Source organism: Rana temporaria, chromosome 8 (genome assembly GCF_905171775.1).
Source record: "Rana temporaria chromosome 8, aRanTem1.1, whole genome shotgun sequence".
NCBI classification, from domain to species: Eukaryota; Metazoa; Chordata; class Amphibia; order Anura; family Ranidae; genus Rana; species Rana temporaria.
This window is the reverse complement of record NC_053496.1, coordinates 116,077,587-116,101,925: the sequence shown is the minus strand read 5'-3', so window position 1 is coordinate 116,101,925 and position 24,339 is coordinate 116,077,587. Positions and strand designations below refer to the sequence as shown.

The following is a 24,339-nucleotide window of genomic DNA, read 5'->3' as shown; positions in this document are numbered from 1 at the left end:
GAGCTTGGGTTTTTTTCACCACGCCAGTGGGCCTTGATCAGGGATGCATGCACTGTCCTGTCACCATTTGAGGAGGCCACGAGGATGGTGAGCAGTGACAGTGCATGCATCAGTGAGACTGTCCCGCTTATTCACATGTTGGAGCACACCCTACGTGGAATAATGGACAGGGCCCTTGAGGCAGAACAGAGGGAGGAAGAGGAGGACTTCCTTACCTCTCAAGGCCCCCTTTATCCAGACACTGTTCCTGCTTGCCCACCTGGAACACAGGAAGAGGAGGAGGAGGATGAGGAAGAGGAGGAGGAGGAGGATTGTATCAGCAGCATGGAGGTGGAGCCTAGCACTCAGCATCAACAGCAGCAGTCTTCAAGGGATCATTTACAGTCCCAAGGAACACGTGGACTTTTACGTGGCTGGGATGAGGTGGCTGAGGATCCTGTCGTCCTCAGTGACCCAGAGGACTGTGCCCCGAATGCCTCTGCAAACCTACGCTGCATGGCCTCCCTGATTCTGCAAAGCCTGCGTAAGGATCCTCGTGTACGTGCTATCAAGGAGAGGGATCATTACTGGCTGGCAACTCTCCTTGATCCACGTTACAAGAGTAAGGTAACGGATCTTATGTTGCCATCGCAGAGGGAGCAGAAGATGAAACTACTGCGGGAGGCCTTGCAGAAGGGTCTGTGCAATGCGTTCCCAGAACCGGGGGGATTACCAAAACCTGGCCCTGGACAACGTCTTGCTGAGGCTTCGGTGAGTCAGAGAAGGAGCGGTGGAGAAGGTGGCCGTCTGACCGATGCGTTCAGACAATTTTTTAGTCCGCAGCCCCAAGGTCTGACCGGTTCCAGCAACCATCGCCAGCGTCTGGTTTACATGGTCCGGGAATACCTAGCGGCAAGATCCGACTTGGACACCTTCCCCACGGAAAATCCTCTGGCTTACTGGGTCTTGAGGATGGATCACTGGCCAGAGCTTGCACAGTACGCAATTGAGCTACTGGCTTGCCCTGCATCCAGTGTTCTTTCAGAACGTACATTCAGTTCTGCTGGAGGCTTTGTGACCGATCACAGGGTACGCCTCTCCACCGACTCTGTTGATCGACTGACCTTCATCAAAATGAATCAGGCTTGGATCAACACCGGCTACCAAGCACCTGATGCTGATGTTACTGAATAAGAATTTTGTGTTGAAATATCAGATCCCTTTGAGACTGCTGATGCTGAGTGACTGTCCTGTTGTGCTGCTGATGGAATATCCTTCTCCTCCTCACTTTTCATGCTGTTAGCTAGTAAGAAATTTTGTTTTTCTGTGCTCCGCCACCAGTGCCTAAGGCCTATTTTTTCTGCCCCTGTTTAACAGGGGAGCCTAATAACAATTTTTGATGCAATACTTTGCACGTGGCCTAAGGCCTAATTTTTGTGCCCCTGTGTAACAGGGGCGTCTAATAACAATTTTTGATGCAATACTTTGCACGTGGCTCCTTGTTGCGCTCCAATTACAGATATTGGGAGGGGTTGCAGTGTTATGTTGCGCCTACGGACACATTTTTATGCCCCTGTGTAACAAGGGCGCCTAATAACAATTTTTGATGCAATACTTTGCACGTGGCTCTTTGTTGCGCTACAATTACAGATATTGGGAGGGGTTGCAGTGTTATGTTGCGCCTACGGACACATTTTTATGCCCCTGTGTAACAAGGGCGCCTAATAACAATTTTTGATGCAATACTTTGCACGTGGCTCCTTGTTGCGCTCCAATTACAGATATTGGGAGGGGTTGCAGTGTTATGTTGCGCCTATGGACACATTTTTATGCCCCTGTGTAACAGGGGCACCTAATAACAATTTTTGATGCAATACTTTGCACGTGGCTCCTTGTTGCGCTCCAATTACAGATATTGGGAGGGGTTGCAGTGTTATGTTGCGCCTACGGACACATTTTTATGCCCCTGTGTAACAAGGGCGCCTAATAACAATTTTTGATGCAATACTTTGCACGTGGCTCTTTGTTGCGCTACAATTACAGTATGTTTGAGGGGTGCCCTTTTTTCTACAATTTTGCTTTCCCAAAAAGATAATGCCACCCCCCCACCACCCCTAAAATAATCGAGATATTGTTCCCACACAGCACGTGCGCAACCAGTATTAAATTACTTTGTTCTTATAATAATTTAATGTTGTGCAGGGACATTTCTAAACATGTGCCACTACTAGAGACACACAGCAGGTGTGATATTTGAAGGAATTTTTCATTTTTTTTTTTTTCACTTTAAACATCATTAAAATCGCTGCTCCGCAAAAACGTCCGTTTTTAAAATATTTTTTTCGATTGATACATGTTCCCTGGGGCAAGACCCGGGTTCTGAAAGACGTTTACCAACATTAAATTGAATATTGGTCTTTAAAATGATCGTTTTTGAATTCGAACGTTCGAGTCCCATAGACTTCAATGGGGTTCTAAATGTTCGCGCGAACCCGCGGTCTGTTCGAACGTTCTGATGCGAACCGAACCCGGGTATGTTCGGCTCATCCCTACTAATTAGTGACTCCGGCTGGAGTCATTACCTGTCACTCTGAAAGACAGGATGTAGATCAAAGACGGCCAATCAAATTGCTCAGCTATTCAGTGGATAGAGAATATAATCTTGGAGGTGAGCCTTGTCACTCAGAGAATAATATCCCCTATGTATTCTCTGTATGAATATATGTTGGTCTGGAAGCGCCCAGAGGCAATTAAGTTTGCATGTGTTGCGCTATATAAGTTTTCATTCATTCATTCATTCATGGAAGTGATCAGAATATATTCCCTATGTATTCTCTGTAGAAATATGGCACAGGTCTAGGAAGAGACTTTGAGTTATATACTCTGTTGGATTTTGTATCATCTGTGGACTTTGGACTTTGTTCGTTATTGGAAGTTAAATTAAAATGCATTCTCTCAAGAGCCTGGGTGTTGCTGCGAAACAACAAATCTATAATCATCATACTAACATCTAAATATCAATTATCTAATTGGACTTATGGTCCTCTATTGGACATTTATATCACTAAATGGACGCCCGCAGTCTGACTCACTTCTGGAATGAAAATTAGCAAAGTGAGGTGAGGCGATGGCACAGTTTGGCAATGACACAGTTTGGCAATGACACAGTTTGGCAATGGCACAGTTTGGCAATGGCACAGTTTGGCAATGGCACAGTTTGGCAATTACACAGTTTGACAATGGCACAGTTTGGCAATGGCACAGTTTGGCAATGGCACAGTGAGGCACAGGCACGGTTTAACAATGGCACAGTGAGGCAATGGAACAGTGAGGCAATGGCACAGTGAGGCAATGGCACGGTTTGGCAATGGCACAGTGAGGCAATGGCACAGTGAGGCAATGGCACAGTGAGGCACGGGCACGGTTTGGCAATGGCACAGTGAGGCACAGGCATGGTTTGACAATAGGACAGTGAGGCAATGGCACAGTGAGGCAATGGCACAGTGAGGTGAGGCAATGGCACAGTGAGGGGGGGAAGGGGGTCATCTTATATGGCGAGTATATCCCAAAACCAACATTTTAGCTGGAAAATTAGTCGTCTTATGCGCCGGCAAATACGGTATATGTCTTTACTGGTACTGTTTATGTTTGAGCCGGGGTATGCCCAGAGGCTCTATATTGTAACTTTTCTTTGTCTCCCAAAACTAATAAAAAGTATTTTCAAAAAACTAACAAAGACTTGAGATCTTGCATGCAACAGCGAGGCATATAGTGCTGCATGTAATACGAAGAAATGTGGTACTACATGTAATAAAGGAACTGGGGGGGATTTACTAAAACTGGTGCCCTTAGTGCAAAACAGTGGCGGCTGGTGAAGTCTTAGGATGGGGGGGCGCAAGACCCCGCCCCTTCACGTTTGATCCCTCCCACTTCTCATAAGGCACACCTTATAAAAATCCACCCACTCCGTCCCCTGTATTCCACTTGCTTCCACTCATAGTGTCAGGAGTATACAGCTCAGCATCACAGCACAGAGTATATAGCCCCAGCATCACAAATCATGGTATATAGCGCAGCCTTATAGATCAGCGCAAACAAACTAAAAAATTACACTGTTAGTAATGAAGCACGCTAAATGGGCATCAGATTATCAGAGACTGCGGACATACTGCACGAGATTACCAAAGACTGCGGACATACTGCACAAGATTACCAGATACTGCAGACATACTGCACGAGATTACCAAAGACTGCGGAGATACTGCACAAGATTACCAGAGATTGTGGACATATTGCACAAGATTACCAAAGACTGCGGACATACTGTACAAGATTACCAGAGACTGCGGACATACTGCACAAGATTACCAGAGATTGTGGACATACTGCACAAGATTACCAGAGACTGCGGACATACTGCACACAATTATCAGAGACTGCGGACATACTGCACAAAATTATCAGAGACTGTGGACAAATGGGCATGAGATTATCAGAGACTGCGGACCTCCCGTCCACAAATTAGTTCCCTTTAGGGGTGGACGGCTGAGGGTGTGGCTGGCGATGGTCATTTTCGCAATTCTCTTAGAGACAGGGTCCCCGACCCCCTACACCCCTCCGGGTGGACCTGTGCTCCCTTGTTCGGGGTTTCATGAGTGGGTCAGTCCCTCTCCCCTTCGGAGGATCCCCAATATATATATGAAATGGTTATCTTTACATTTTGCAATACTGGAATAGATGCTTTGTTGCTGTTTGCTTACTTCTGTATACGCATTGTGGAATTATCAGCTTTGTGAAATGCACTGTACATGTTAATGTTTCTGATTCTCTCTATATATTCAATAAAACATTTTGGAAAAAAAAACAGAGACTGCGGACATACTGCACGAGATTACCAAAGACTGCGGACATACTGCATAAGATTACCAGAGACTGAGGACATACTGCACGAGATTACCAAAGACTGCGGACATACTGCACGAGATTACCAGAGACTGCGGACATACTGCACAAGATTACCCGAGAGACTGCGGACATACTGCACGAAATTACCAGAGACTGTGGACATACTGCACGAAATTACCAGAGACTGCGGACATACTGCACAAGATTACCAGAGACTGCGGACATACTGCACAAAATTACCAGAGACTGCGGACAAATGGGCATGAGATTATCAGAGACTGCGGACATACTGCACGTGATTACCAAAGACTGCGGACATACTGCACAAGATTACCAGAGACTGCGGACATTCTGCACAAGATTACCAGAGACTGCGGACATACCGCACAAAATTATCAAAGACTGTGGACAAATGGGCATGAGATTATCAGAGACTGCGGACATACTGCACGAGATTACCAAAGACTGCGGACATACTGCACAAGATTACCTGAGACTGCGGACATACTGCATGAAATTACCAGAGATGGCAGACATACTGCACAAAATTACCAGAGGCTGCGGACATACTGCACAAGATTACCATAGACTGTGGACATACTGCATGAGATTACCAGAGACTGTGGACATACTGCACAAAATGACCAGAGACTGCAGACATGGTGTGGGGCCGGCCGCTATTTTCGCTGAACATTAAATAAAAAAGTTAAGCGGGGGAGAGGGGCCGGCTAACGGCCGCTGTTTCCGCCGAACATTAACAAAAAGGTAATAAGCCGGAGGGGGGGGGGTGTGGACACTGCTGCTGAGGGGAATGTAAGGCTTCTTCACCTGTAGATCAGCTCACGGGGGTGCGTCCCTCTGAGCTGCAGAGTGCCGACATCAGTTTCTGATGTCGGCACTAGCACAGAAATATATTGTGTGTAGTGTACCCGCCCGGCCACAATACAGTCCATCGCGCCGGAAGCTGTGGCGCAATGGGCTACACCACAAATGCATTTTTTGGCTGCCAATGTAGCGCCACGTCTGCAATCTCGTGATTGCACAGACGTGGCGCTACTCATACTTTACTGCGCCCGGCGCCCGGACACAGTGAACATAAGGACCTTTTTTTTATTTTTATTTTTTAAAAGGGACATGTTTAAATAATTTTTTATTTTTTTATTATTATTTATTTTTTACTGACTTGGGGGGGGGGGGCGGCGCCTCCTATGGATTGGCTGCCACTGGTGCAAAAGCAAACAGGCTGTTCAATTTGTAAGAGAAGCTTTACTTTGCAATGACATTTTCCCCAGAGCTTGGCGAATGAGGGGATGCTCTGCTGACTTCCATCATCCAATTATGTGCAAGCAAGTTACTCACTTTGGCTGGGAAATTGCAATGTGAAATAAATTTTTCCCTAGGGTTTATTGAATGTAGTGTAATTATACTTTGAATGAGAGATGTCAGTGTTACGGAACCATGAACCAGACGTACAACAAGAGATAAGTGAAAATAAGAAGGCTTTATTGAAAATCAAGCTGTAAAGCAAAAGTCCAAACGGATGGTGAAACCGAAGCAGAGTCTTGCGAAGCCAGAGGTCAGGAACCAGAAGGGTAGTCAGACGAAGACAGGATCAGGAACCAGCAGGGAAGTCAGACGAAGCCAGGATCAAGAACCAGCAGGAAAGTCAGACAAAGCCAGGATCAGAACCAGAAGCAGCAGCAGTCTTAGAAGCATGTGAACACAGGAGGACCAAGCAAGGAACTGAAGCCACAGACCTCCTATATATAAGAGCCAGGCATCCAGCTCCTCCCAGTGGGAAGGAGGAGCCGCAGGGTGGGAGGCTACAAGAGACCTAGAAACCAAGATGGCCGCCAGCACATGTCAAACGAAGGAGACAGGAGAGAGGTAAGACCATGACAGTACCTCCCCCTCAAGGGCCCCTCCTCCGCGGTGCAAAAAACGGTTTCTGAGGGAAGCGTGCGTGGAAGGCTCGGAGCAAGGCAGGAGCATGGACATCTGCGGAGGGAACCCAGGAACGCTCCTCTGGACCATAACCACGCCAGTGGACCAAAAACTGCACCCGACCGCGGACCAGGCGTGAGTCCAGGATATTGCTCACCTCATACTCCTCATGATTGCCCACTTGGACCGGACGAGGCCGAGGAACCGAGGAAGTGAAGCGATTGCACACCAGTGGCTTCAACAGGGAGACATGAAACACGTTGGAGATCCGCATGCCTGGAGGAAGCGCAAGGGCATAGGCTACCGGGTTTACCCTGCGAAGCACTCGGAAGGGACCAACACAGCGAGGAGCCAGCTTGGGAGTGGGCACTCGAAGGTTGAGGTTGCGAGTGGACAACCATACACGGTCTCCGACCTGGTAGGAAGGAGCAGGCGCTCGTCTGCGATCAGCCTGGAGTTTCTGGCGCTGCGCAGAGACCTCAAGGGACTTCTGGATCTGTACCCAAGAGGCGCGTAGGACGGAAAGGTGATCCTCCACAGCCGGAATATCCTGGGGAGAGAATGCCTCCGGTAACACGGCAGGTTGGAACCCATAATTGGCCATGAAGGGAGACGTCCCAGAGGAAGAGTTCACCGCCGTGTTCCTGGCAAACTCAGCCCAAGGCAGGAGGTCAACCCAATTGTCCTGGTGATCGGAGACATAGCAACGAAGGAATTGCTCCAAGGCCTGATTGGATCGTTCTGCGGCCCCATTGGACTGAGGGTGGTAGGCCGAGGAGAAGGAGAGATGAATCCCCAACTGGGAGCAAAAGGCGCGCCAGAACCTGGACACAAACTGACTCCCCCGATCCGACACTATCTCCTTGGGCAAACCGTGCAACCGGAAGACCTCCCAGGCAAAAATCGTGGCCAACTCTTGTGCAGAGGGTAACTTCTTGAGAGGAACACAGTGGCACATTTTGGAAAACCGATCCACAATCATGAGAATGACCGTATGGCCTCGGGATGCAGGGAGGTCCACAATGAAATTCATCCCCAGGTGTGACCATGGGCGCTCCCCGGTGCGCAGAGACCTCAAGGGACTTCTGGATCTGTACCCAAGAGGCGCGTAGGACGGAAAGGTGATCCTCCACAGCCGGAATATCCTGGGGAGAGAATGCCTCCGGTAACACGGCAGGTTGGAACCCATAATTGGCCATGAAGGGAGACGTCCCAGAGGAAGAGTTCACCGCCGTGTTCCTGGCAAACTCAGCCCAAGGCAGGAGGTCAACCCAATTGTCCTGGTGATCGGAGACATAGCAACGAAGGAATTGCTCCAAGGCCTGATTGGATCGTTCTGCGGCCCCATTGGACTGAGGGTGGTAGGCCGAGGAGAAGGAGAGATGAATCCCCAACTGGGAGCAAAAGGCGCGCCAGAACCTGGACACAAACTGACTCCCCCGATCCGACACTATCTCCTTGGGCAAACCGTGCAACCGGAAGACCTCCCAGGCAAAAATCGTGGCCAACTCTTGTGCAGAGGGTAACTTCTTGAGAGGAACACAGTGGCACATTTTGGAAAACCGATCCACAATCATGAGAATGACCATATGGCCTCGGGATGCAGGGAGGTCCACAATGAAATTCATCCCCAGGTGTGACCATGGGCGCTCCCCGGTGGCTATGGGTTGCAGCAGGCCCAACGGAAGGTGCCGAGGGGACTTACTTTGGGCACAAACGGAGCATGCCGCTACATATGCGGCGATGTCGGAACGTAGGGAAGGCCACCAGAACAGACGTGAAACAGCCCAGGACAGCTGATTCTTACCAGGATGCCCCGCGGTCTTGGAGTTATGGTAGGTTCGCAACAACCGAGTGCGCAACTCCTCAGGCACAAAACATCTGCAGTTGGGTCTCCCAGAGGGAGCACCAGACTGAGCCGCCAAAATCTGCTCCCCAAGGGGAGACAAAGTATACAAAGAAACACCCGCATGAAGCGCTACACCATAAGGACGGTAAACCACAGTGTTGTCAGTGGTTAAAGAAGTTTCACTAAAACACAATCCGTGCAGCTGTCAACCACTAAGGAGACATGGGCAAAAAGCAAAAGAACAAAAACATACAGCGCACAAGGGTTAAGTGAATGTCACTTTATAGTCTGTAATGTGTGGAAAAACATATATGCATGAAAAATTTAAAAGTTGAAAAAATTGAAGTAGCCACAAATAGCACACAGGAAAATAGCACATTAAAAATTTTTACATTTTTTTTAAAAAAAACTAATAACAATAGTCCGCATAACATAAGCAGCAGTTCACGTGGAGATGGTAGAGTGAAAACACATACACTTCGGGGGAGATGTTAGGAATGAATCCAAGTAGTGTGCATACACTTGTATGCAGAGGTAAAACAATACCTCAACAAAAGCAGCCGCTTCTACGTCTCAATGCAGGGAGATGGAATCCGTTGGTGGGATGATGACAGCCACACTGGGAGCAGATGTAGAAGTTATATCCATGCAGAGATGGATACTGCCGTTTAAAGACCACTAGCTCAGGGGCTGATGGAAAGGAAACCTTCCTCGCAAACAGAGATCTCCAGCGGCAGGGGAAGTCCTGGAGGGGAGCCACCAAGCCGGTTCAGTGATGCAGCCGCGTCACACGGGAGCGAGGAAAGGGGGATGGTAGCCTGATGGAGTCACACAGAGAGCAGGAGGTGTCCGGACACCTTCGATCCAGCGTCAGGTGACTCAAAGCACCAATCAGTGTGGGCAGAAAACGAGCAGTAGAGATGCTGGCGCTAGTGTCACTGAGAGGATTTCCCGAGTGTCGGCACTACACATCAGCTGCAGTGTGCTTGCTGCAAACATATAGGGGCATCAAAGATTGTACTGGTGAGCCGTGACTGACATGTTTCGCGTGCCAGGACGCTTTATCAAAGTCACGGACAGGCTCCACCATCTAGTTAATAAAGGGGAAGGAATAATCCCATTGGACAATAGCACGGGGAGGGGGAGGGGGAGGATTCATAGTCTTAACCCTACCATCACCACCACTTTAATGAAAACGTTTAAAAACATATAATAGAGTATATATAATATGTATAACATGACATATATGTATATAATAATAATCTCTCTCATGGAAGAACATATGTACATACATAGAAGACAGTCTGACATACCTTCAATACAAAAATAATAATAATTAATAATAAAGGGAAAATAAATGAAAAAAACTGGAAAAGAAAATGAAAAAGAAAAAGAATGATAATAATGATGACGGTGAATAAAACTAAAATAATCATGATAAAACACTATACATACATACATTCACTCACTCCATATATACCGCCTATACCACAAAAATAAAAAAATAATAAATAAATAATTAATAAATAAATAAATAAATAAATAAAATAAAATAAATCAAGTAAAATAAATAAAATTAAATAAAAATAAAAATATAAATATAAATAATAATAAAAATAAAAATATATTAAGTAAAAATAAAAATAAAAATAATAATAAAAATAAATATAAAAAGAAAAAAAGAAAAAAGAAAAGGAAAAAATAGTGTGTGTATCCAGTGTACTAGGTTAATTAGTGATGCTGAGAATATCCAACTCCTCGTTAAGGCCACCGGGCGACAAAGTGCCCAGCCGAAAGATCCAGAAAGTTTCCCTCTTGCATAGGAGGGAAAAATAAAGATTTTAAGTGTTTGGAGGTTTTTGCTATTGAGTCCATCCCGTTGGGTTCTTTGACTGAGAACGAAAGATTTTCCCTCCTATGCAAGAGGGAAACTTTCTGGATCTTTCGGCTGGGCACTTTGTCGCCCGGTGGCCTTAACGAGGAGTTGGATATTCTTAGCATCACTAATTAACCTAGTACACTGGATACACACACTATTTTTTCCTTTTATTTTTTCTTTTTTTCTTTTTATATTTATTTTTATTATTATTTTTATTTTTATTTTTATTTTTACTTAATATATTTTTATTTTTATTATTATTTATATTTATATTTTTATTTTAATTTTAATTTTATTTTATTTATTTTACTTGATTTATTTTATTTTATTTTATTTTATTTATTTATTTATTTATTAATTATTTATTTATTATTTTTTTATTTTTGTGGTATAGGCGGTATATATGGAGTGAATGTATGTATGTATAGTGTTTTATCATGATTATTTTAGTTTTATTCACCGTCATCATTATTATCATTCTTTTTCTTTTTCATTTTCTTTTCCAGTTTTTTTCATTTATTTTCCCTTTATTATTAATTATTATTATTTTTGTATTGAAGGTATGTCAGACTATCTTCTATGTATGTACATATGTTCTTCCATGAGAGAGATTATTATATACTTATATGTCATGTTATACATATTATATATACTCTATTATATGTTTTTAAACGTTTTCATTAAAGTGGTGGTGATGGTAGGGTTAAGACTATGAATCCTCCCCCTCCCCCTCCCCGTGCTATTGTCCAATGGGATTATTCCTTCCCCTTTATTAACTAGATGGTGGAGCCTGTCCGTGACTTTGATAAAGCGTCCTGGCACGCGAAACATGTCAGTCACGGCTCACCAGTACAATCTTTGATGCCCCTATATGTTTGCAGCAAGCACACTGCAGCTGATGTGTAGTGCCGACACTCGGGAAATCCTCTCAGTGACACTAGCGCCAGCATCTCTACTGCTCGTTTTCTGCCCACACTGATTGGTGCTTTGAGTCACCTGACGCTGGATCTAAGGTGTCCGGACACCTCCTGCTCTCTGTGTGACTCCATCAGGCTACCATCCCCCTTTCCTCGCTCCCGTGTGACGCGGCTGCGTCACTGAACCGGCTTGGTGGCTCCCCTCCAGGACTCCCCCTGCCGCTGGAGATCTCTGTTTGCGAGGAAGGTTTCCTTTCCATCAGCCCCTGAGCTAGTGGTCTTTAAACGGCAGTATCCATCTCTGCATGGATATAACTTCTACATCTGCTCCCAGTGTGGCTGTCATCATCCCACCAACGGATTCCATCTCCCTGCATTGAGACGTAGAAGCGGCTGCTTTTGTTGAGGTATTGTTTTACCTCTGCATACAAGTGTATGCACACTACTTGGATTCATTCCTAACATCTCCCCCGAAGTGTATGTGTTTTCACTCTACCATCTCCACGTGAACTGCTGCTTATGTTATGCGGACTATTGTTATTCGTTTTTTTTAAAAAAAAATGAAAATTTTTAATGTGCTATTTTCCTGTGTGCTATTTGTGGCTACTTAAATTTTTTCAATTTTTTCAACTTTTCAATTTTTCATGCATATATGTTTTTCCACACATTACAGACTATAAAGTGACATTCACTTAACCCTTGTGCGCTGTATGTTTTTGTTCTTTTCCCCAAGGGGAGAGGTTAGGCTGGTGCGAATGGCGGCCAGGATCTGATTCGGAGGTATGACCGAAGTCGGTATAGATTCCTCCCTGGACAGCTCGGAGTACTGCCGTGATAAGGCATCCGCCCTGATGTTCTTGGAACCGGGTAGGTAGGAGACCACGTAATTAAAACGTGACAAGAACAGAGCCCATCTGGCCTGACGTGGTGTCAATCTCTTGGCCTCAGAAAGGTAGGTCAGATTCTTGTGGTCCGTCAGGATGAGAACCGGAACCACCGAGCCCTCGAGCAAGTGCCTCCACTCTTTGAGAGCCTGCACTATGGCCAATAACTCCCTGTCACCAATCTGATAGTTGCACTCCGCGGGTGACAGTTTCCGGGAGTAAAACCCACAAGGAAGCAGCGGACCCTCTGGTGTTCTACGCTGAGACAGAAGGGCGCCTACTCCCGTCTCAGACGCGTCCACCTTTGAGGACAAAGGGCAACCCAGGGTTGGGATGAGACAGAATCGGAGCCGACACAAAGGCGGAATTTAGGGCTTTAAAAGCCCGGATGGCCTCGAGCGGCCAGACCTGGGAATTACTGCCCTTCCTGGTCAGATCCGTGAGAGGCTTGGCCAGCATGGAGAAGTCCCTGATGAACTTCCGATAATAATTGGCGAAGCCCAAAAAGCGCTGCAAGGAACGAAGACCACTGGGCTGAGGCCACTGTAAGACAGCCGAAACCTTCTCAGGGTCCATGGAGAACCCCTCAGCGGAAATGATGTAACCTAAGAAGGTTACCTGGTATCGGTGAAATTCGCATTTCTCAAGCTTACCGAACAGCTTGTTCTCTCGTAACCGTTGCAACACTCGCTTTACATCCAGAATGTGGGCCTCCATGGATTCAGAGTATACCAAGATGTCATCCAAATAGACCACCACACACTGCTGCAACAGGTCACGGAAAACATCGTTGATGAATTCCTGAAAGACTGCGGGCGCATTGCACAACCCAAAGGGCATAACCAAGGATTCATAATGCCCGGTCCTGGTGTTAAACGCGGTCTTCCACTCATCGCCCGCCTTGATCCTTACCAGGTTATATGCCGCCCTCAGGTCGAGTTTGGTAAAGACCGTGGCCCCCTTAAGGCGATCGAACAGCTCGGAAATCAAGGGTATCGGGTAAGCGTTCTTGATCGTGATGCGATTAAGGCCCCTGTAATCGATGCAAGGCCTCAACTCACCGCCCTTCTTTTTCACAAATAAAAATCCAGCCCCTGCCGGGGACGAGGATTTGCGAATGTGACCACGGGACAGCGCCTCCATCACGTACTCCTCCATGGCCTCATTCTCCGCAACCGACAGTGGATAGACCCTGCCGCGAGGAGGAACGGCACCAGGTTGTAACTCTATGGCACAATCGTATGGGCGGTGCGGAGGTAGGGCAACTGCGCGCACCTTATCAAATACATCCCGGTACTCCTCGTATTCAGGAGGCAACAGAGAGTCCGAGGAAGTACACAGCAACTTGACAGGCCCATGGATGCAACTAGCCCCACACTGTGGTGACCATGAGAGGATCTCGGCCGATCTCCAGTCGAAAGTCGGATTATGCTTCTGGAGCCAGGGGTACCCCAAGACCACCGAGTAGTGTGGAGACGAAATAACCTGAAAGCAGACCGACTCTCTGTGAACGGCACCAATGGCTATCCCCACTGGAAGGGTCTCATGAGTCACGTGTGACGGCTGGAGGGGTCTGCCGTCTATCGCCTCTAGAGCCAGCGGGGAACCTCGAGCCTGCAGAGGAATGGAATTGGCGGCAGCGAACGCACTATCAATGAAAAAACCACCAGCACCAGAGTCCACCAACGCCTGGGTCGTCACCGAGCCCCCGACCCAGGAGAGGACAACAGTGATCAGTGGTTTATCAACACGGGAAACCGGGGACGAGGAGACTCCACCCAAGATCTGCCCCCGACAGGATCTCAGGTGCGAGCGTTTCCCGGACGGTTCGGACATGCCAACCGAAAATGCCCACCGAGACCACAGTACATGCATCGGCCCTCGCGTCTCCGGAGTACCCTCTCCCCCTCGGACAGGCGAGCAAACCCCAGCTGCATGGGTTCACCCCCAGACAAGTCAACCCCAGGAGGCGTGGGAGGAGAGGGAGGCACGGGTGGGACAGCAAACGTAGGCGCCAAACTGTTAGGAGGCCTCCGCAGGCTCTCCTTAAAGGAAGGTCTCTCCCTGAGTCTGGTGTCAATCAAAATCAGGAAAGAAATAAGAGCCTCGAGCTCCACTGGTAGGTCCTTAGCTGCAACCTCAGCCTTCAAGGCATCTGAGAGACCATGAGAGAAAGCAGCGACCAGAGCCTCATTATTCCAGCCCACCTCTGCTGCCAGGGTACGAAACTCAATGGCGTATTCGGCTACGGATCGTGAACCCTGTCTGACGGACATAAGGAGCTTCGCAGCAGAGGCGGCGCGAGCCGGCACATCGAATACCTTCCGAAGAGAAGCAACAAAACCGGAAAACTCGGCAACCACCGGATTGTTGTTCTCCCATAAAGGGCTGGCCCAGGCCAAGGCCTTGTCCGAGAGCAGCGAGATCAAGAAGCCCACCTTTGATCTCTCAGTGGGAAAGGCATGTGGCAGCAACTCGAAATAAATGCCCACTTGGTTAAGGAAACCTCGGCACTGAGTTGGCTCTCCCCCAAATCGCTGTGGAAGGGGGGCAGAACCGGTCATACCCCGAAATACCGCAGGCGCAACAACAGGTGTCGGGGTAGACTCTGGCGCAACAACCGGAGCGGCAGTAGGAGCGGGCCCAGGAGCGACAACCGACCCATCGGCAACGGGAGCGAAATGAACCGTGCGTTCAAGCAGGGTTTGCAACGCCACGGCGAACTGACCCAACAGGTAATCCTGCTGATCAAGTCTGGCAACCAGCGTGGGTAGCGAGGATGGCCCTGTACCGTCAAAATTCATGGTTTGGTCCTAATGTTACGGAACCATGAACCAGACGTACAACAAGAGATAAGTGAAAATAAGAAGGCTTTATTGAAAATCAAGCTGTAAAGCAAAAGTCCAAACGGATGGTGAAACCGAAGCAGAGTCTTGCGAAGCCAGAGGTCAGGAACCAGAAGGGTAGTCAGACGAAGCCAGGATCAGGAACCAGCAGGGAAGTCAGACGAAGCCAGGATCAAGAACCAGCAGGGAAGTCAGACAAAGCCAGGATCAGGAACCAGCAGGGAAGTCAGACGAAGCCAGGATCAGAACCAGAAGCAGCAGCAGTCTTAGAAGCATGTGAACACAGGAGGACCAAGCAAGGAACTGAAGCCACAGACCTCCTATATATAAGAGCCAGGCATCCAGCTCCTCCCAGTGGGAAGGAGGAGCCGCAGGGTGGGAGGCTACAAGAGACCTAGAAACCAAGATGGCCGCCAGCACATGTCAAACGAAGGAGACAGGAGAGAGGTAAGACCATGACAGTCAGGCATTGTGCATTTTCACAGACACACGTGATGCACTGCATGTTACAGAGAGGGGAAAGATACAGCGTGTCACACAGAGGGGTTGCATGTCACACAGAGAAGCAAGAGGCAATGCATATTACATGGAGGGCCAAAGAGCACTTCTAAAATAGTGTGTGTAATATTAGCGAGATGTGCCATTGCGAGGCATGAGGTGCTGTCATTAGCAAAGAAGCATTAATAACTGTTGAGCTTCTAGAGACACCGTAACACATGGGGTGGGAGGGGGGGTCCATATTTGCAAGGCCGGAACAAGGGATGGGCAGGAGGAGAAGCTGCCCTTTGCACTGTGATATCATGTAAGATGCGGGGGGGGGGGGCACAAGAAGACCGGGGGAGGGGATTTGTGTTGTGTGGGGGGAATTTTGGGGGCAGCAGGGGGTAAGAATATTTTCTAGGAATGGGAATTTGGAGGGGTGCTAGGAAAGGTGATTTGGGGGGATTTGTTTTGGGAGGGGAAGAAGATTTATGCTAGGAGGGGGGATTTGGTGTTTGTGCTACTAGAAGAGGTGATATGGTAGAGGGGGGGGGGGATTTGAGCTATGAAGGGAATTTTCTTGTTACCAGTAGGGGTTATTTGTGCTAGAAGGGGAAATTGGGGGGGGGGATTTGTGCTAGGAGGGGAGATTTGTGCTGGAAGGAGGGATTTGGAGGGGGGAGAGAGGATGTGTACTTGGGGGGACTTGAGGAGTAGAGAATTTGTGCTAGGAGGAGTGATTTTTTTTCCAGGTGTGCTGAGAGGATTTGAGCTGGGAGGGGGCAAAGATTTGTGAGAGGGGATTTTAGCAGGATGGTAGATTTGTCCTGGGAGGAGGGGGAATTTATGTTTAAGGGGTAAACATGCAGATTAACGCTCAATTTTTTTTTGGGGGGGGGGGGTATTTTTCCGAACACATAATGCTTATACATCTTGTGTGCGGGGGCATAGGTTGGCATGTTCGACATGGGCCCTTGATGACCTTTTCCTGGCACTGCATACATGTGTTCTTGTCAAATGGTGGTACAGAGATGGAAATTAATGGAGCTCTACCGTTTGTTATTCTAAACATATAAATCACCTGTGGAATAAGGTTACCATGTGTCTAAGACATTAATTCCAAGGAGAATCCTCATTTTGAGGGGGTCTGTCCCTGGCAATGTCCCCAGTGGTTGCCATGAGTCCAGACACCACAATCACCCACATTTTCTATATGTGAATTGTAAAGATGTTTGTTTCCTTTTTTCCATGCCACCCTGTCAGACCTGTAGCTCAGGAGGAGTTTTAGAGCACTTCCTTCAGCTCTGTGCTACAAATTTGACAGGCAGCAGGGACAGAGTCTGGCAACTGCATAGATCACACAGGGCACTTTGGGAGTTACACACTCCTGACCCCTGCACTCTGTGTGTTACACATTTCTAACCCCTGCACTCTGTGTGTTACACACTCCTGACTCCTGCACCCTGAAAATTACTGTCTTGTTCTGAGTGATGTGCATCTGTGTAAAAAATAGCCTGGTTTGATTACTAAGGGAATCCTTTTTCTCCAGGACAACCCACAAGCTCATACTCCTCACCCCAATACCTCCCAGCCGCAATACTCGGCTGGGAGATATTACCACATCTCCCTTACAGCCCGGAGCTCTCTCTGAGTGATTTCTACCTGTTTGGACCCCTGAAAGAGTTCCTTGGAGATCAGCATTTCAGCACTAACGATGAAGTGAAGCAGGCTGTCCTATGATGGTTAAGGCATACTGACAAATCTTTCTATGCCAAAGCTTTCCAGGCATTAGCAAAATGCTGGGATGAGTGTATAAATGTAGCAGAGGAGTATGTGGAAAAATAAATGCAGTTTCCATTTCTTTAAATCTGTGTTCTATTTTTATATAAACTCAAAACATCCCTTGTATAGCACCGCTGGACCTAGCCGCACATGCGTCATAATTAGGGATGAGCCAAACACCAGCCCCCCCCCCCCCCGGATTGGTTTGCAGCACAACATGCAAACAGGCAAAAAATTGGTTTGAACATGCGAACACTGTTAAAGTCTATGGGACATGAACATGAAAAATCAAAAGTGCTAATTTTAAAGTTTAATATGCAAGTTATTGTCATAAAAAGTGTTTGGGGACCTGGGTCTTGCCCTAGAAAACATGTATCAATGCAAAAAAAGTTTTAAAAACTAACGTTTTTTTCGGGAGCAGTGATTTTAATAATGCGTAAAGTGAAACAATAAAAGTGAAATATTCCTTTAAATTTCGTACCTGGGGAATGTCTATAGTAAGCCTGTAAAGTAGCGCATGTTTCCCGTGCTTAGAAATGTTCCTGCACAAAATTACATTTCTAAAGGAAAAAAAGTAATTTAAAACTTCTTGAATAATGAATTGTCGGGTCCCGGCAATACAGATAAAAGTCATTAAAAAAAAACGACATGGTCCCCAGTCCATTACCAGGCCCTTTGGCTCTGGTATGAATATTAAGGGGAACACTGAACAAAAAAAAAATGTGTGGCAGGCCCCCCAAATTCTATTACCAGGCCCCTAAGGTCTGGTATGGATATTGTAAGATTGGGGTTATTAGACTCCAGCGATAGATGCGTTTTCCAGTGAGTACGCCAATCCAGAACTGAGTTTTTAAGGGCCTGGTAGCCCACTTTTATTTAAAGAAACACGAAAGTTCACAAATACAATAGTAGCTCTCGCAGGGGGTTCCACCATTCCTGTATCTTGACAAAATCAACAGTTTAGCCTGGCTTTCACACACTTGCCATCCGGCTGTTTCAGGCCTTTAGCCTAGGCCTAGTTCTGTTCCTCAGAACACACAGTTTCCTAACGTTAAGCTCAAACCTCGCTTTCTTCTGTCAGCGTCCTGCTGCTCAATCTCTGTTCGTCAGAACAAACAGTCTCCTGGAGTTAAGCTCAAACCTCGCTTTCTCCTAATGACATCTGCCTCTTGCAGACATCCACACAGCCCCTGACTGCACTCAGAGGGATTTTGGGAATCCACCTAATTCCTGGGACAGACCTCCTGTCTGTAGGGTGGGGCCCTGAGCTATAGTCAGGTCAGAACTAAATAGCTGAACACACAGCTGTCTAATTAGTGTGTCTTTCTCTCCAACATATGGCGTAACCCAGCAATCTTTCCCATAGTACAGGGTCCCGCCCTCACAATATTAAGAGGAACCCCGCGCCAAAATAAAAAAAATGGCGTGGGGTTTCCACCAAAAATCCATACCAAACCCTTATAATAATATTAAGGGGTACACAAAAATGGAGTAGGGATCCTTCTCAAAATCCATACCAGAACCTTCAGGTCTGGTATGGATTTTAAGGGGAACCCTGCGCCAAAATTAAAAAAAATGGCGTGGGGTTTCCACCAAAAATCCATACCAGACCCTTATCCGAGCACGCAACCTGGTAGGCTGCAGGAAAAGAGGGGAATGAGAGAGCGCCCCCCTCCTGAATCGTACCAGGCCACATGTCCTCATGTCCCCATTGATGGGGACAAGGGCCTCATCCCCACAACCCTTGCCCGGTGGATGTGGGGGTCTGCAGGCGGGGGGCTTATCGGAATCTGTAATCTCCCTTTAACAAAAGGGACCCCCAGATGTCGCCCCCCCTATGTGAATTTATAACGGGGTACATTGTACCCCTACCATACGCAAACACCCCAAATTGTTCGCTATTCAGCGAACGGGCGAACATCCAATGTTTGAGTCGAACTCATGCTCAACCCGAACATAAAGCTCATCCCTAATCACAATTTTCTCTCAGGACAACTTTCCTTCATACTGCACATTTTTTTTTCAGCTTTGTTGGTGTAGCAACAAAAAGGAAAGTTGTGGTTAAAAGTGAGCGTAGTCATGAAGGTGTACCCAGATGTAATTTTGAAAATTTGGTAAAGGGAGAAACAACCCGACATTTACACCAGAATGTGCAATTTTCTAGACGAGGAGGAAGTGACGTCAGGGTGACATCATTTTCTGGATATGGTTGGTTGGATTGGATGAAGAGTATAGCATTGGCTAGAATAAGTGGCAGATTTAGCTTCTGTCATGGATACTGGGTGGTGAGCTGTGTACCAGAATGCAGGTTTCTTTGGTGATATGGATGATAGTTCTGTGTGTAGGGAGGATGTCGATTTAAACAATCTCTTCTGTTGTTTTTTACTTTCTGTATGTAAAATCAGTAACATATGGAAGTATGGGTGTATTTCTTTCCATTTTTAATATGGTTTATAAGGGTCCTTTCACACTAGCGGACCGTTCGTCCGCTCATTACAAGTCCGTTAACGGACTTGTAATGAATCCCTATGGGAACGCGTTCGTTAGCGGATGGAGCATCCGCTAGCGTCCGCGTCAGTCGGGATCCGCTTTTCCGAACGGAAGAAACCCTATTTTTCTTCCGTTCGGAGGAGCGGAACTGATGCAGACGGACAGACGGTCCGTCTGCATCAGGTTCCCCATAGGGGACAGCGGAGCAGAGACAGGGCGGTCCCTGCACTGCGTGCGGGGACCGCCCTATCCGCCGACAGCTGAGCGGGGATCCCCGCTGAGCCGACGGAGACACACGGAGCGGACCCGGAAACGGTCCGCTCCGTGTGAAAGAGCCCTAACTGCTAATATCTTCAACTTTATTAAACTTAGATAGACATAGAAATAGAATACAACCACAATTTTTATGTAAGATCATGTATAATATTGTTCTTGTATGTGGAACAATTGCAAATATGTTCAGAATTTGATAAGTTAGATGTGGATATTCTGACCTTATATTGGGAATTGATAATCAGAATTGGAAAGTAAGCAAACATGCATCTGTTCATGTTTGGAGTATTTTAGGCCAATGGTTTAACTGCACCCATCACAGAATGCTAATATCTAAGTGCAAACACACTACAGCAACTACTAAAACTATTCTATTATAATGTATCTTTTTTGTTAACAGTAATGTTTTCTGCAATGTACTGTAGTAGTCGTTATGTTCTGGATAACAAAATACAGGCGTTATGGAAAGACAGGTCATGTCACTTATTTTTACTTGCTGTGCTGTCTAGATACTTATGTTATTCTATATATATATATATATATATATATATATATATATATATATATATATATATATATATATATATATATATATATATATATATATAATGATAAACTGCTAATAGGAGTATTTTTTTTCTCTTTACTCATTACATTCAATGTTTTCTGATAATATTTAATAAAATACTTGAACAAGAAAATAAAAATGCTAATAGGAGTTAGCACAACATGCACTGACAGCACTCAAAGCTCAAATGTTTTTGTAATTGGTTTTCAGTGAATTACTTTTACATTATGTTCAGTGAATGCAAATAAGAAATTTGTGTTATATTATTTACCTTTGTTCACTATGTGTAGCGCTTAACCCTGAAGGAGCCACTTCTCAGATCCCCTAACCGAGGACCCTAAGGCCGCGTACACATGATCAGTCCATCCGATGAGAACGGACCGATGGACCGTTTTCATCGGTTAACCGATGAAGCTGACTGATGGTCCGTCGCACCTACACTCCATCGGTTAAAAAAACGATCGTGTCAGAACGCGGTGACGTAAAACACAACGACGTGCTAAAAAAAACGAAGTTCAATGCTTCCAAGCATGCGTCGACTTGATTCTGAGCATGCTTGGATTTTTAACGGATGGTTGTGCCTTCTAACGATCGTTTTTTTTTCCCATCGGTTAGGAATCTATCGGTTAAATTTAAAGCAAGTTGGCTTTTTTTTAACCGATGGTTAAATAACCTATGGGGCCCACACACGATCGGTTTTGACCGATGAAAATGGTCCATCAGACCGTTGTCCTCTGTTTAACCTATCGTGTGTACGAGGCCTGAGGTTCATCGGATGGGCTGATCGTGTGTACGCGGCATAATAGTACCATACACCCCAACAGACCTGGCTGAGTGGGGAATATTTATTGCAGATGTGCATGCAGTATCCAAGTAGCAAAAGGAGATATGGCCAACAGTAATGATACTACAAAAAGTTAAAGAATAGCAAGAAATATACTGTAAATAGGTGAACAGTAGCAAATAATATACTGTGGAAACAAATAATTGCCGTAAAGAGCAACCCCACCTAAACCCTATACTGGGACAATTCTAAATAATTCTAAATACTCTTTCCCTTCTGCCGGCCAGCTTGTTGGGGTCCAACTCTTATGTCAGAGCGCTCAGAATTATGGATCACTTATAAAGGAACTGGCTCTGTGATGCTTGCAGGCAACACTGTCCCTCTTTTGTCAAAGCATAGCAAGGTTTTGGTCGGTGGCCTCTTACTGTGGTAGCAGGTGATCTCCCTCTGTTTACTGTTGGCAGTACAACCAGTTAGTGTCTGTAGTGTCCTTTTCCTCTGGTCAGGTACCGGGCTCCATCAGTATTCATGGCACTCTCCGATGTCCCAGAAAGTCTACCGGTAAGCCTCTCTCTATGATACACTGTGTCTATCTCTAGGAGTACATCAACAAAACCAGCTGAAAGGGGCACTCTCTGTGCCCACAAAAAGCACATACGTCAACCCTTGTGTCTCATTTTTTCAGGCGTTGCTGTTATTATTCAAGGAAAGGACTCTTCCCAAAGCACACAAGCCCTGCCACCTCTTTCTATTACTTCTTTGGTGGCAGTCCATACAACAGCATGGCTCTGAAACTTTAGTTACAGTAGGCCACAATTTGATTAACTTTTACAAAAAAAATTTTGCACAAAAAAAATTGTTTGTACAAAAAAATTCAGTCGCAAAAAAAGTAGCTGTTTTATGCCTGGTTTATAATTTTATTTTGTGTTTGCCTGTAATTCCACATTAACCTGCAAGCACTCCTATTTTACCCTTGAATTTGCTCTTCTAAACCACTTAGCACCTGCATCGGTCTTCACAAGTTTCAACCTCCAATGCACACATTTGACTTCAAGACAAATGACAACTACATTTTTTTCATGGAATTGCCTAACCTAAACCTACATTGGAAAATGAACAGTTTAATATGCAGTAAATATCAAATAGTTTGTAAGATACGCTTTATCTATATACTAAAATAGTTAAAATTAACATGTAAAAGCATCACATCTTTTTTCTCCTATTTTTTTTTTCCTCGCTACTTTTTTTCTCTTAGTTTTATTCAACAGTTTTCACTAAGTGATTTTTTTTTTAATCTTTATTACATTTTATTATTTATCTGTGTACTATGAAAAATAAAGAAAATAAGTCTTCCGCTGTCATTGAAATAAGTGCTAAATTAATTTGGATAAATACTAACCAACAATTACTCATAAAGTGCACACAGTACCTAAAGCAAATGATTCATGTAAATAAAAACTCATCCAATTAGTATAAATGTAATTCAAATGAATAAAGTCCATGCTACCATATGCTGTACTATGAAAAAGAAAAAAAAGAAGTCTTGCGCTGTCACCAAAATAAGTGCTAAATTAATTCATTTGGATAAATACTAACCAACAATTACTCATAAAGTGCACACAGTACCTAAAGCAAATGATTAGTGTAAAAAAAAATTCATCCAATTAGTATAAATGTAATTCAAATTAATAAATTCTGTGCTACCATACGCTGTACTATGACCACAGTAAAATATAACAGTATACTAAACCACACAACTTTCATTGTTTTCATATTATTAATAAAACCTACTGGGATATATTTTTAAAGTAACTAAGCTTAACAAAATAAATACTTACTGTATTTAAAAATAAGGTCAAGTACAAATATTAAAAAAAGAAAACCTTAGTGCCAATTGCTTGTCATATTTTTAACCTATAGATGTTTTATATATCCATCTTGTATATCACTAATAAAATATTAAAGTCAAAAATGTGTTTAAAATAATTTAGTTATTTGTAAAGTTGCAAATGTAAAAATGCACGGTATGTTTTGTTGCATGTAAATATGGTTTAGAGTTACATGAGATAACATGACAGAGATTCAATTCATAAAGTAAATGTATCAGGTTAAAGAGCTTTATTTATTTTTTACGTGACAGTTATTTTCAGGTTGGTCCAATGAGATCTGAATATCACGTTCACATGGCTAAAATACAGCTCTTTAACCTTGTGCTAGAGATTTGTATATTATGCCGCAGGTAGGATAGAACTTACCATAGTGGTGAAGACTGGTGGTAGTTCCACAAGTCTGTATGAGCTCACTTCTGAACTATTCCAGGTGCTCATGGACTCCAGAATCCTAGTGCAGTTAGCATCTTGAGGCGGGCAAGTGATGCCCTTTCTAACAGACAAAATGTTCATCCTTAGAATAAGTTAATTTTCAGGGTCTGTTGACTGTATTTAGTAGTTCTGACAATGATCTGCCTTTTCTGAAGCAGAGATGGAGATTGTTTATCTGTGCAGCAGCAGATAACTGCTTTCATGTGCTGCTGCCAGGAGGCAGAGATGCATCCTCCCTTTAAATATAAGAGCATGTACTGGCCGCACATGCTCATTGAATGTCTGCTCTCATTCATACTACAATTACATGATGCCATTCAAAGACACTTCTCGTCTGTACTCTTTTTGATCTTAGCAAATTAAAATCAGCCATACCATGTATTAAGATAATGTGCTTTGAAAGGCAGTCAAAGACAGGTTGACCTGCTTATGAATACT

At 45.2% G+C, this 24,339-nt stretch overlaps 1 protein-coding gene across 2 annotated transcripts in view; it reads right to left on the bottom strand.

The window, feature by feature from the left end:
• Window positions 1-24,139, bottom strand: part of OPN4 (opsin 4) — a 120,166-nt gene extending 96,027 nt beyond the window's left edge. Inside the window, exon 1 of one of the 2 annotated variants that reach the window (XM_040320519.1) lies at window positions 23,836-24,139. In XM_040320519.1, the coding sequence (XP_040176453.1) occupies window positions 23,836-23,982 (147 nt within the window). In that variant the 5' untranslated portion in view covers window positions 23,983-24,139. The remainder of the gene's footprint in view (window positions 1-23,835) is intronic. The other variant, XM_040320518.1, reaches the window with a different exon arrangement.
• Between the last annotated feature and the right edge of the window lie 200 nt (window positions 24,140-24,339).